Source organism: Saccostrea cucullata, unplaced genomic scaffold (assembly GCF_032062105.1).
Source record: "Saccostrea cucullata isolate Sc308-1 unplaced genomic scaffold, CSIRO_AGI_Scuc_v1 ctg63, whole genome shotgun sequence".
Classification (NCBI taxonomy): Eukaryota; Metazoa; Mollusca; class Bivalvia; order Ostreida; family Ostreidae; genus Saccostrea; species Saccostrea cuccullata.
The window spans coordinates 261,294-275,211 of NW_026933545.1; the positions used below are offsets into that span (position 1 = coordinate 261,294).

A 13,918-nucleotide genomic window follows, 5' to 3' on the forward strand; every position below is an offset into this window, starting at 1 on the left:
TGATATATGAAAACTGATGACATTATTTAAGTGAAAACAACTTATTATCTTGGAAAATGACATATTATCTTGTGAAAACGAGATATTATATTATGTCGTTTTCACAAAGTTTATATGTTTTCACAATATTATGTCGTTTTCACAAGTTAATATGATTTTCACAAGATAATATCTCGTTTTCACAAGATAATTATCTCGTTTTCACAAGATATTATTGTTTTCACCGTTTAATATCTCGTTTTCTTAATTTCGTTTTCACAAGATCTTATCTCGTTTTCACAAGATATTATTTCTTTTCACAAGATATTATCTCGTTTTATATATTATCGTTTTCATAAATTATCCGTTTTCACAAGTAATTATCTTTATCACTAATTATTCGTTTTACAGGATAATATCTCGTTTTCAAAGTAAAATTTATCCCGAAATTTCACTAGATAATAAGTCGTTTTCACGAGATAATTCCTCGTTTTCACAAGATAATATCTCGTTTTCACAAGATAATTATCTCGTTTTCACAAGTGTATCTCGTTTTCAAAGATAATATCTCGTTTTCACAAGATTTCATTATCTACGTTTTAAGAAATAAGTCGTTTTCACAAGATATTATCTCGTTTTCACAAGATAATTTCTCGTTTTCACAAGATAATACGTTTTCACAAGATATTATCTCGTTTTCACAAGATAATATTCGTTTTCACAAGATAATTATCTCGTTTTCACAACATAATTATCTCGTTTTTCAGCAATGATAAATCTCGTTTTAGCAATTATCTCGTTTTAAATAATAAGTCATTTCACAAGATATTATCTCGTTTTCACAAGATAATTTCTCGTTTTCACAAGATAATATCTCGTTTTCACAAGACAATAAGTCGTTTTCACAAGATATTATATTATTCATAAGATAATTTCTCGTTTTCACAAGATAATATCTCGTTTTCACAAGATAATTATGTCGTTTTCACAAGATAATTTTTTTCTGGTATTTAAAAAAAATAATTGCGTGTCCTAAATATACCACCGTATGTTCAACATCAATTACAGTGCATGCATTATTAGATTTATTCAATAAAACTAAAAGCACGAACTCAAGTAAAGTGTATATATACATGTATCAACTGCGGTGAAACTGAAAATTATTTAAGTAAATATACCTCAAGGTATGGGCGAATAAATAAATGATAATAACGAATAAATTAAAACAGCTAAAATCATGACAGAAACAACTATTAACGTAATATTTATAATAAACAATTAATGATATGCAAAACAATGTATGCTTGAATTAGTTTATGATATATGACTGATGACTTTTTAAGCGTCATTCGCGGTTCTTGGCAGATAATGCGTAATGTGAGCGGTTAATCTGTATCCCAAAGTTTATATGACATCCCAGGATTTTTGGCATCTTTAAGACGATGATTGTCGTAAAACGGTAAGAATTCACACTCATATCTTTTGTTTCCCCTTTTTTATTCCCTTCTCTTAATTTTTTTTCTCTTGCTTGGTTATTTATTTCTTTCTGCCTGGGCAGCCTGTATAAATTATCGATAAATCACCGTTTTATGTTCTATATTTTATCACTGGTATTAATTAAGGATGTGATCTGTCTTTAAAGTAAAATTTATGCCCTGTATTTCTAGATCTATGATCTAAATATCGCAATACTTTAATCTAATATGAACGGGAATGTCATGTGTCAAACTTAAACTGTGTCCCTACTCAATCCACCAACAAGTGTATTTAATTAGAAAAAAAGAAGGAATTAATATTTAGGGCGGCAAAGAATTTTCTAATGTACGTGGTTTATGTAAATAAGCTGTTCTAATTGCGATTTTCGTAGGTTGTAATTGAATTAATGACGATGAATCAAGGAATGTCCCGTATGAATGTTCCTTCAGTTCTGTAATTCTTATATGTTAAACATTTTATTATCATTTTATTATCATGTTTTGTGCACCATCGTGGTAAATTTTAGCATATAATTCAATTTAAAACACCTAGGACTGACTGTCATCTATTTTGCACAAAGACTTGCTCTATATCTGATAAATGAACCAATAGAAATATAATGTATATTCATATAGGATTTCGTTCCTTTCCCTTTTTGTAATTATTAACAGTTAAATATGTCTTGAAAATAGGGGGTGGGGAGGTTATTCCGTTAGATTTGCTCTGCCCCCCCCCCCCCCCCCCCCCCCCCCCCCACACAGTGACAAGCGAAAGGTAAACATCTTTTCACCAGTCATAATTTTGGAGTACCATAAACCAATTAAATCAGTCTTCTTTATTCTAACAATATATATACAATTATCATCGTGGCAACAGCAAAATACCCAAGGGAAAGAAAGTTTGTCGTTTTTATATGCATGAATGAAAAAGTCCTTCAATGATGTTTCTTGGGTCCAAGCATCTGATCCGCTACTATCCTCACTTTGAGGGATAATGAGGGACAGAAATACTTTAGAGTACAGTTTCAGAGTAAAGTTGAACTTCGGTATCCTGTGGATACGTGTATTTTGAATACCATGAATAATACATCAAAATTACAGGTGTTTGAGGACAGCCCCCCCCCCCCCTTCTTTGATCAGACCCCGGGACTTTTAGACTTTTTTCACATAAATTATATATGGATAACACATTTGTGATATAATGCATTCTATCAATTCAGAAAATTTGCTAAAGCAAACATTTTATAAAATGTCTACCCCACTCTTTATATCTAAATTAAATTGAATAGAATATAGGGTAAATTTTAAAAAAACATTTCTTTTGTGCATTTTTTTTGAATTGTTGGGTATAGATTTTATCACAAATATTTCATTGAAAGACAATTTATGAGAAAAAAGTCGAAAAGGCCCATGGTCTATCATATCGGAAAAAAGGGGAGGGGGTCCTGTCCTCAAGTACCTGTGATCAAACTGGTTTGTAAGTCTTAAAAACCTTTTCTCTAAGTATTTTTCACTAGATATCTTTAATCATCGGAAATCTGGAAGTTTTTCTTCTCAGTCCCACTAAGTTCGAGATAACAAAGTTTGACTGTATTTTGACAAAAAATAAGGGATAAAAATTGAGCTCTGCCCCCGTTGAACAACAGCCTAGGGAACAAATGATAGTACCAACCTCTCTGTTATATGATGTAATACGCATCAGTTAATGTAAGGGGAACAGAGAGTGAGGCAGTTGAAAAAAAGGGGGCTGGTTGAGTTTGGGTAAGGGATGGGACCGACAGCTACACACACACAAAAATGATTCATTAAATCAATCATGATCATGTATATTTTTACACAAAAAGGGGGCCTGTCCCCCTTTAAATTCGCCAGAGGAGTTGGTATGACCATGATACATGTATATATTCTTATTTTGTAATTGAATTATTATGAATTTACTCAGGAAATTGTACCAATAAATACATCAGAAATGCAATTAATGATTTTATAAATTTTATTTAAAAGAATTCCGGATCCCTCGTGATTTAATACCAGCCAGATATTACTAAGACATAAACTATCTTCTCTGCTGTGATTGATCATCTCCACGTTAAATTTTTAATTTCTCGATTACTGTTTATCATTCTCATCATAAAAAAATTAAAATATCAGGCATACTAGTATTTGTTCTCTAAAGTGTGCACGTGAACACAATTATTTGATTTTTGTTTTTAGGATATACTTGCTTATAGCGCTCATCTACAGATTCATCATTGTTTGTTATACCTGTAGCTGCCAAGAAAAACATCCCCAATCAGTCATCTGTGATGCAGAATGGGGTGAGTGTAATTTTTAACACTAAAAAAACTTGTAAATATAACTTAATTTAAAAACAAAATGTGTTAGTGAAACATTATATTGATGTCCCATTCAGCAGTTTATGGCGAAGGTTCAAGTTTCTCATCTGCAAGTCAAACTCCAAGGTCTGATCATAAGTAACGATTGGCAGCCACTAAAATAAAGGTATGAACCTATGGTATATAAAGACCTTAGCAATAACCATTCAAAGGTTATGGCCAAGGTTAAGATAAAAGGGTCAAAATAGGTGTCACACAAGGGAAGCATATGTACTTATCACAAAAAGTACTCAAGTGAGAAAGCCCTTGCACTGGTCAAAGATTAAAAAGTTATAGCTTAGTTTAAAGGTTTTCAAAAGTAGGAAACTCTAAGGTCAAGATTAAAGGTTTAAAATTGTTGGTACCTCAGGAAACTCTTGTCACACGAAGTACATCTTAACAAGGAATACACCAATTAAATATGAAAGCCCTAGTTCTAACTGTTTAAAAGTTATGACCATGCAAGATTAAAGTTTTTTTAAAAAGTGGGTCAAACTCTCAAGGTCAAATGGTCAAGAATATTTATACCATGAATTATCCATTTATACTTAATTGGCACAAGAACTTTTATATTTCACGCGTTTTTATTGCTTGTAACAAGACCTTCACCTGACAAGACCTTCACCTGAATAACATTAATTTTGACTTTTTGACCATTACCTTTTATCTGTGTATGTTGTACATGTCTCGCAAATACACTGTATGGTATTTATAAACTCAATAGTTACTTTATATCCATTTGTCCCTTCAAACTATTTAGTAATGGATATTTTTTATACATTATTATATTTGTGTTGATAATAAATATTCGCCCGCGTGGTGCAGTAGTTAGAGTGTCTGCTCTAGAGTCGCGAAGTAAGGAGTTGATCCTTACGTCGCGGGCCCTAATCCCACTGTGAGACTTGAGGAACGGTCCTTCGGATGAGACCGAATAAACTTAGGTCCTGTGTCGCAGTTGATGCTGGCACGAAAAAGATCCCTTCCTCCTCAACGGCCTAAGATTCCGGGTATAGGTCAAAAGAAGTATATAGGGTAAGGGCCATATAAGGCCCCCTTTCAGAAAATGCAGCTCTCCACCGGCAAGTGGTGGTGTATCCATATGGGTGAAAATTTCTCGAGAGGAACGTTAAACGATATACAATTGTCAATCTTACAAATGTATTCTGTGAAATTATCGAAGAATGATTTCTATGGATAATGGTATAATGAAATCCAATGGTAAATTCCACACTTTTTGATATAGTTTTGTTTGTTTGTTTTTCATTTCGAACCAATGTGAACACATAGTTCTGTTTAATTAATATTTGCTCATCCTGCCACTACAATTTTCTCCATTTGCTTTTAGTGAGACAGTAAATGATGTTGACTTAAATAAATAGTGACTTATACATCAGGGGTAAGCAAGTCTAAATGACTGCATTTTTCTATTATTCAGCATAAGAAATAAAGATAAAAAAAAACAGAAGTGATATAAAACGTATTTCTTTATGAAAAGACAACAATACTTGGGGGGGGGGGGTATATTCTAGCCCAAGATGCTAGAATATACTGCTGAGTTAGACATGTGAAAATTAAGAAGTTTTGTAAAATTTCCAACTATATAAATTGCTGATTACGTCCTTCTTGTTACATGTTATAAAATGTCAAATGCTGTTTTTCAATTAATATGTTTGTTATAAAAATGCCTACGTGCCACACATATACAACATCTGCCTCTAATTAAAAATCCTTGATCTTCAACAAATAATTAATTACATCCTCAACAATTTTTAAATTAATATTTCCGATTTATTACTTTGTATTTGCTGCTCTTTTTTTGCAATGACAATGAAAATGACAATGACAATGACTTTATTCTCATAAAACTTATAAAGTTGTAGAGAACAATAATTAATACAAATACTTAATAACAATGCACATTGCGTGGGAAAGAAGAATTTTAACCAGGAGAGCGAACTCTCTCGATAACGTGCTAATATGTCGAATAGATTGATACAGGTCAATATATTTTTTTAGTGGATTCACTATATGAGGGAGGCATAACACTAAATGTACTTATATTATATTGAATATGTTTTTAATTCAAAAATGATTAGTCCAATATCGTGCACAGTTAGTTGGTGTATTTAGAAAGGTCTTGTCACAGGTATTTCACATGACAGACATAAAGACTAACGGACGGACAGACGGACGAATGCGATTTAATTTCCCATCGCTTTCGAAAAAGCGGGGGACAAAAATCTTATGAAATGAAAAATTCGTTAGGAAAGGCCGAGGCAGATTGGATAGGGATTCAATTCACATACACTTACCCCTACGATATACACAATTGCTAGTTTGAGGTATATTTTGGGGGGTGGGGGTGGGAGTGGAGTGGGGGCGTTTCAGTTGATGATTCTAAAGTATATTGGAAATTAAAAATTCACAAAAAGGTCCTTCAAAAAATAGTAAAATCCCTAGTCCAACTGTAAAATAGTTCAGTACTTTTCAAAGTACATGTATAACATAAAGCCAACTTGATCCGATGACAGACTCAAAATAGAGGTACACATGTAGTTCTTCAAATGTTCTAAAGTTTTTAAGAAAATGAAGTGGAAAAATTAAAAAAAAACATTCAAAAACATATTTATAAATGGAAAAATAAAAAAAAATACCGGTAGGGGACTAATAAGCTAGATTAAGTAATGAACAGATTAAATCAATGTCTCTCCAATGCTTTCGAAGTCAACCTTCCACATCCTCGGTTATTTTAAGTTGTAGAACATTTCTAATAAACAAAAACATATTAATTTTTTGTTACAATTTATTCTTTAAATAGAAAGTGCATATTTTTCATTTTACTAAATTGACAATGTATTTCTCTTTAAAATGTTTTACCTATATTCTAACTGTGAAATCTATTAATTAAATTAATACTAATTGATTGGTAAATGTCATTCAGTAATTATAAGAATTGTCTTGTGTTTGGTCATCTACATATTTTGATTAATTACTTTATTGGAAATCTTTCTGATTCTATATACAAGTACTCAGAGGTTGATATCAAAAGATGCTTGAGTTTCTCATTGACAATATCTAAGTATCTTCTGGATACTCCGTCCTGTTGGAATGACGATAGGCACTAATTGTGCTCCTTTATTAGCGACGCTATTCCTTTAAAGTAGAATCTATTCTTTTACAAGGGAAGGGGAAAAAACTCATGATGTTGCTTTCAACTCAACAGAAATATATCATCGAGATTCATAACCAATTACACAACATAATACTCATTTTTGTTCATATGTCGACTACATACATCCGAATGAACTCAAAATATTATGACACGGAATCTGCCACACCTGTCTCATATTGTAAGCCGTGGGATTTGTAATAATATAATATTATTCAACAATGAAGATGTTTTTAAAAATATTGAACCCCGCATCCAATAGTACATTGCCTACTGTGTCTTCCGTGTGTTGAGTGCCAGTGCTGATAGATGACCTATTATCTACACGAGGAGTGGGCCGGGGAAAGAGGGAGGGGAGAACGTTACATGAAAAATGACATGATTGCATTTATGTTGCATTTGTGTTTTTCATGTAGCCCATTTCCGCTCTCATTCTGCTTGACACAAATCATAGCTGGGTTTAAATGTCAATTAAAGTGTCTTCTATTATGATCTTTATAAAAGATTAGTATTTGATATTGTAAGGAAACAAATGATATACCAATTATATGTAGTTGTATTTGCGATTTTAATTAAGTTTCTCTAATTTAAATCACCAAAATATTGAAATAATACACATGTTTGAGTGAATTTATATTTGCCTAAAATATGCCCGCTAAATGAATCATTTCCGTTTTGCAAAGGCATTATTTATGACAAACATGTAAAAGCTTTGTGTCAACTGACTAAACTATATTCTGCAAAGTCTCTAAAATCTTGAATAATCAGAAAATGTTTACTAGTTTTAAAATCCCTCTGTAATCTGAAATACAGTTTTATCTGCGCCTGCGTCCTGGAAAATCACTCTGACTAACGCACAAACGCGTAACGCACAAATTGTAGTTGCACATGTATTAAATTAATTTAACATGTACAGCCTTCAGTTCCGCTTAGAATTTTCAGAGTTGATAAATTTATACATAATATTGAATAGTAAAAAAAAAACCGACCCACGACCCTTCTCCCGCGTCAAGGACACTTACGAAAAATATTACAGAGAGTGTCAAGATGTTAAGGACAGACGAGACGTTCCTCAATAATAGATAAATTTTTCTGAGAGTTTGTCATTGAAGTATTGCTACTTAAACATGTTTACTCACAAAAAAATTGAGGTACCTTACCAGGCATTTCTGCAAGACAGCAGGGGTAGATTTTCTTATATAATCCTTTGGGGAAGAAAAATAATTTTTCCAATTTCAAATGTTTTAGTATTTGAATTTTTTGAAAACGTTCAGAAACTGGTTTAGAAATCAAAATATTATTAAAATTTTTGATATTTTTCATACATTACGAAGATATACAAACCAAATTTTGAGGAACGTCTCGTCTGACCTTAAAGAAAACCACTTATCCTTCCAATAACCCTACATCCTCAACGAAATAGTTTATCTTCGGGCATGGTTTTTTTTTTCAAAAATTCTAAGTGGGGGTTAAATACCCTGGGAAAAATTTCTTAAGTCACAGTGCATGTCTTTTGCATACTATACACAAATAACCATTTTTTCATATTATATTTCAGCTTTTCTTGGAACTGTACAGGGGTCTCAGAATTTTACCGGAGTCAGTGGAAAAGCTCAGCAAAAATACGAGATCTATATCAACAAAGTCATCAAGGCAGGTGGTCTGAAAAGATTTTTTTAGTAATATTTTATACAGTTGATTACATTTATGGCGATTCTCCCCCCCTTTTTTTTAAAACAAAGATAATCTAAATTCAAAAACAAGATTTAATGCAAATTATGCTTTCCCACAAATTAATGATTGAGCCAATATACTTTTTTAAAAGTTTTTTTTTTCAAATATCTCTTTGTAAAGAGAAAACTTATTTAAGGTGTAATGACCCTTTGATAAGAGAGATAACTTCGGGAAATACATTTGTAATTCTTATAATGTCCATGATGGTTTGTATTCATTGCCTTGATTTTTTTTTATGAAAGTAAGCTCTGTGGGAAAACAAGTAAGTTACTTCAAAAAAGTGCTGTAAGATATTTCAGGCAGAAGCAACACTTCAATGAGTGTATTTTTTCCTCTATTCATTTTTAGGATAAAACAAAGTCAAAGCTTAAGGATAAAGCAATAGCAGTAGTGATAACTCCTTCCCCGCTTGATGAGTGTGCCGTCAAAGTAGAAAAAGACCTTAAAGCCATATTCACAGGTAACACAAGACTTATTTTCTACATTTTCCCACAAAATTTACAAATATCCAACTTCCACTGATCATCAGTTTTTGATTTAATTTATGAGTCAGTGCTGACTATATTTTGAGAATAAAAAATAATGGCACAGACAGAATTAGAGAGGGGCATGCTACCGTGTTGAGAGTCTGAAATGGGGCATTAGACCAAACTATAAATGTTTCAAAACTTGTACTGTTGTATTTGCTTAAAGTTTGTAAACCAAAGAGATTAATACTTTAACATTTTTCTTTATATTTAAACGAATTAGTAAGCTCAAAGGGCAAAAACTTGACAAAGGTTAACGTTAAAAGTTTCTAAGGGCTGTCTTTATTTTAGAAGATTTTGTTTCGTTTAGAATTCAGTAAATAAGATTTCCGGGGTTTTCTTTTCAACAGGGACATTTGACAATTTTGGATCTCCAACCATGAACAAATGTAACTGGCATGAAGATTATTCCAATGTCCCAAAATGTCAAAGAAGAAATCTGTTCAGGAGACTATATGAGAAAAATTGCGGATGTACCGTAAGTTACCAAGAATTTTTCAAAACATTTTAAGTCCCTTGTTTTTACTTGGTATACAGTAAACATTCTCAAGATGGCTTCTTACATTGTTAAATCAATATCTGAAATTTTATCTATCGAATGTTATTGAAAACAATTTTAGGAAATTACATGCTGTCATCATCTCGAGCAGATTCGAATTTTATGCTTGTTGATTGAATACAAACTTTGTTTAATTTTCAGTTAATACCAGTAATTTTAATATTTAAAATAATAGTATTTCATAATTAATATTTCTGTAAATATCAATCAACAGGTCTGCCTTCCTGGTGAATGTCCAACAGACGGCGCCCCGCACTGTGTCTGGCGTTCCCATGACGACTGTGACAACAAACACAGCCATTGTGCCATGTATTCAGGATGTAACAAGTGTTCTTGGAGACGCTGTACTTCTTACTATGATTGCGAGGATGAACTAGATAGATAGTCTTCGCGTATCCAAGAATACCCTGCCATTTAGTATTCATTATTTTATTAAATGACGGGAGGTGTTGTTCTGTTAACCAGTCCAACAGATAACCGGATTCCCCCGAAATACTCCAAAACATTAATCATATTTGGAGAGGTTTTGGCGGTAGAAGTTCCGTTTCTGGTTGGCTGCCATTGCTTGCCCTTTGTGATGATCTCCATTAGCATCTGTAAACTCATGTTGTTGTTAATTCACGAATGCATGCAATACTTAAATTATTTTTAAATACAATGAATTTGTGTTGTATTACGGTCTTGAAGCGTTTTTTTTTAAATGTAAATTTAAGACATGTTTCTTGTTCTATATTCTGTAGATAAAAAAATCTTAACAGAGAGGGCGTTAGGAATAACCCGCAGTTATATCTTGTTGTAATCTTAGCAAAATGGTAATACCGGTATATTTCAATGATAGGAGAGATTTTTCCCATCTTCTGTACGCCTTTTGAAAAGCTATCCAAGGATTCTTTTTCTTCAATATTAAAAAGTGACCGTATATACTCAATAGCCCTTTAATCCAGTAGACTAGTGCGCTCTCTATACCTGTTCAAACGACATTGCATATTGACAATACATCCTTATTCAGCCAACCCGTGTGTGATACTATAGTGTGCTCCAGTGTATTTTTCTATGCGTTTTATTCATTGTACTTGGATTTGTAGATTTGTACATCTCAGCATATCTAATTTTTGTTTTGCTTTATTTAAAACTTGTTAAAATAATCTGTACAACAATTCAGTTTCTGAAATTTAAGGTGAAAAACAGTTTAAACGAAGTGAACAAAGACATATTACTAGTAAACACATTTGTTAGAATCTGCTTATACATTTCTTCATGTGAAGAAACTGGACAAGGTCCTGGCCCCGGGATCATGAAGCATCTTAAGCTTAAGTCAAAATCTTCATGTATTACATAAATACTGTAGTAGTCAAAGAGACCAAAACCAAACTGTTTTACAATATTGTTTTACAGTTCTAAGTGTTATCATTTGCAAAATTAGAGATTAATTCAATAAATAATGAATATTTTACAGGAGATTGAAAATTTGACGTAAGTCTAAGTTTGTTTCATAATCTTGGGACCTGCAGGTCTGAATTTGATTCCATAACAGACTTGGATGATGACGTCAGTACATACCAGGAGGTAAACACAGTACTTTATGTATTTTCTTCCAGTCTTTCTTTTGACAATCTCTAGAACAGTACACCGCTACTTTACACTGTGAACATTTCTTAAATTTAGTCTGAGAGGACTCCTTTCCACATTCCCAACATTGAGATCTTGTTGTTGATGACGGTTCCTCAACTGAGACCGAGAATTTCAGATTCACAAACACCTTGATCTTTTGAAAGTATGACTTCAGTTGTACTTTGTTTTGCATAACGACGAGTGATTTCTCTGGATTCTGCAAATCCCACTTGAAGAGTTTTATGATATGGTCATCGATGCCATGTTTTTTCGTGACTTCGTCACCGAGGTACAGACCACTCTCTTCTTCTGGGTTTTTCTCGACGTACTTAGATTTAGATTTCAAAAGAATCAATTGCTCTGATGGAATGTCCTCTACAAATGTATTGTCAACCACGTGACCTTGCACTTCTAACCACACGTGTGCAAGTTTTATTTCTCCAGCGTCAAGAATGCCGTACACAATTCTACTCTGAATGTCCATTGCGGTTAGACATCGATGCAAGATCAGATTAATCTTGCTGCAGGCATTGCTTACTCGAAGTGACTTTTGCAGGCCCATACTGGTTGACAACAGCCCCCGAATAGCCTTTGCTCTAGCAACATCATCCGGCACACCGAATGGAGACTTGGTAAAATCGAATTCCATTTTTGATTGGGGCTACTGGTTTTTGGCTACAAATAGATATACATTGTGCATAAATATACTCATACGGAAAAGGGTGCTATGTATCCTCCTTCCCATTCCTCAGCCCAACAATATGTCAGAATTTTCATGGGTAATGCATCTTAGGTAGAAGGTGTGTCCCGACCCGGCTATTTCAAGGTCACTGTGACCTTTAATTTAAGTGAAAAAAGGTCTTGTCACAAGGAATAAACATTTATTCAATTAAAATATATGGGCAAGTTTAAAGTTTTTGCGGACAAACAGACAAACAAGGCAAAACCTAGATACCCCCGAATCTTCTATAACGGGGGCATAAAAATAAATAAACAAAACAAAAGCTGCAATAATTCCATGACAACAAACTCTCTGGCAGAAACGGATTAATTTATCTAAAAAGTGATGGTGTAAATTTTGATATTAGGTGTTTCAGAAAATGGGGAATGTGCTTTTAATTATATTTTTCTCGATGAGTGATGTAATCAGATAGAGATGAAAATAAATAAATGAATGAAGCAGCGTTAGATTTACAAATTTAAGTTTTGGTTTGCTTGACAATAATTGAGTTGGTCCTCTCAAAAATAAAACAGTAACTTACCGAAATGAGACAAGAGAAATAGTCCTACAAAAGATGAGATGTAAATTGTATATATAAGACAAAGTTAATACATGTATACCTTTGAAATTGAACGTTATCGAAACTCTCCAGCTTCTACATGAAATGATATCTATAACAAATGGATTTAAACAATGCTAAATGGCATTTATTTTCTAGTTAATTTGTGTAATTCTTCCTTAAGGAAAAAGAAATAAAATAAACGCGTCCTTGTCCTTGTTGTTGTACGGAACTTTTAAAACACCTTTTTGTCCAATGCCCCACGGTCAAGATTAAGAAAAGGGTTCATTGAATATATATGACAACAGGAAATAAAGACAATTATTTCTTTGAAAAATGAGCGAGTCAAAATGTCAATTTTGTAAAATTTTGCCCCGCAAAGTATACTAGTAATAATACATTGTAGTGTGTGCATTTGTTTTTCAATAAAATTTCTTTTCGAAAAATACAAGCGTTAATTAAAGCAATTTTTACGAGTGGTCAAAATGACTATGACCCTCACAAAAAGATCAGATAATAAAATATAGACATTTTGTAGGAAATGCTTATTTTATATCATAGTATACTGAAGTCATATTCCAAAAGATCATAGTATCACACATGCAAGTAATTTTTATTCAAGATAAAATAAATAAAAGTCTGGAAAATATTGATCAGGATATGGGATATGTCAAGGTGACACAAGTACATGTACATGTACCCCTCATCTACACGGTCACTTCTTACATTGTTGAACTTTCTCATTTCAGTCTGTCTGATCGTCTGTGAGTACATCCGTTTTTGTCTGGTTACTGAATCGTCTGTGAGTACATCCGTCTGTCTGGTTATTTCCCCGTTATTTCCCGATCATGACAAGAAGCACACGGCGGTTGTGACCGGTCGGCAGGGAATGCTCACTCCACCATAGCACCTGATCCCACCTCTGATGTTTTGAATTTCTCTGTTTGCTCTGCTCCTATTTTGTATTGTTTAATGAACTTTAGAGCTTGAATACTAATCATTATCTCTATATATTTTGAACATTGTGTTATGATGCTAGTATGTTCAATACATATTGTAAGAGAACCAAGGTACATGTACTCTTCCTTTCTGTACTGAATTTTTTACATGCTGGTTCTGTTGACTTTTTAAAAAGAAGTCAACAATCTTGCCAGGACTGAGACAGAGATTTTTCCCTTCTACGTTTAGCAATGAGATTGCCCAGAACTG

The 13,918-nt window shown here is 32.9% G+C and overlaps 2 protein-coding genes across 2 annotated transcripts; one reads left to right on the forward strand and one right to left on the reverse strand.

The window, feature by feature from the left end:
- The first annotated feature begins 1,324 nt into the window (after positions 1–1,324).
- On the forward strand, positions 1,325–10,491 carry LOC134238585 (uncharacterized). Its single transcript, XM_062720701.1, has 6 exons — positions 1,325–1,438; positions 3,669–3,772; positions 8,557–8,651; positions 9,081–9,192; positions 9,610–9,737; positions 10,033–10,491. The coding sequence occupies exons 1-6, from the start codon at positions 1,422–1,424 to the stop codon at positions 10,201–10,203; spliced, it is 627 nt and encodes a 208-aa protein (XP_062576685.1). The 5' UTR covers positions 1,325–1,421; the 3' UTR covers positions 10,204–10,491.
- A 275-nt stretch (positions 10,492–10,766) lies between these two features.
- On the reverse strand, positions 10,767–12,859 carry LOC134238584 (uncharacterized). The gene is made up of 2 exons (XM_062720700.1): positions 12,771–12,859; positions 10,767–12,104 (listed from the first exon to the last, which is right to left on the reverse strand). Exon 2 carries the CDS (start codon positions 12,076–12,078, stop codon positions 11,368–11,370), a length of 711 nt encoding a protein of 236 aa, XP_062576684.1. The 5' UTR covers positions 12,079–12,104; positions 12,771–12,859; the 3' UTR covers positions 10,767–11,367.
- Between the last annotated feature and the right edge of the window lie 1,059 nt (positions 12,860–13,918).

What these genes read in the sequence shown, in the direction of transcription:
- LOC134238584 (XM_062720700.1), bottom strand. Translation starts at nt 12,078, where the DNA reads ATGGAATTCGATTTTACCAAGTCTCCATTCGGTGTGCCGGATGATGTT.
- LOC134238585 (XM_062720701.1), top strand. An exon ending in CATCTGTGATGCAGAATGGG is followed by an intron (nt 3,773 to 8,556) that starts GTGAGTGTAATT and finishes ATTATATTTCAG; the next exon opens with CTTTTCTTGGAACTGTACAG. An exon ending in ATATCAACAAAGTCATCAAG is followed by an intron (nt 8,652 to 9,080) that starts GCAGGTGGTCTG and finishes ATTCATTTTTAG; the next exon opens with GATAAAACAAAGTCAAAGCT.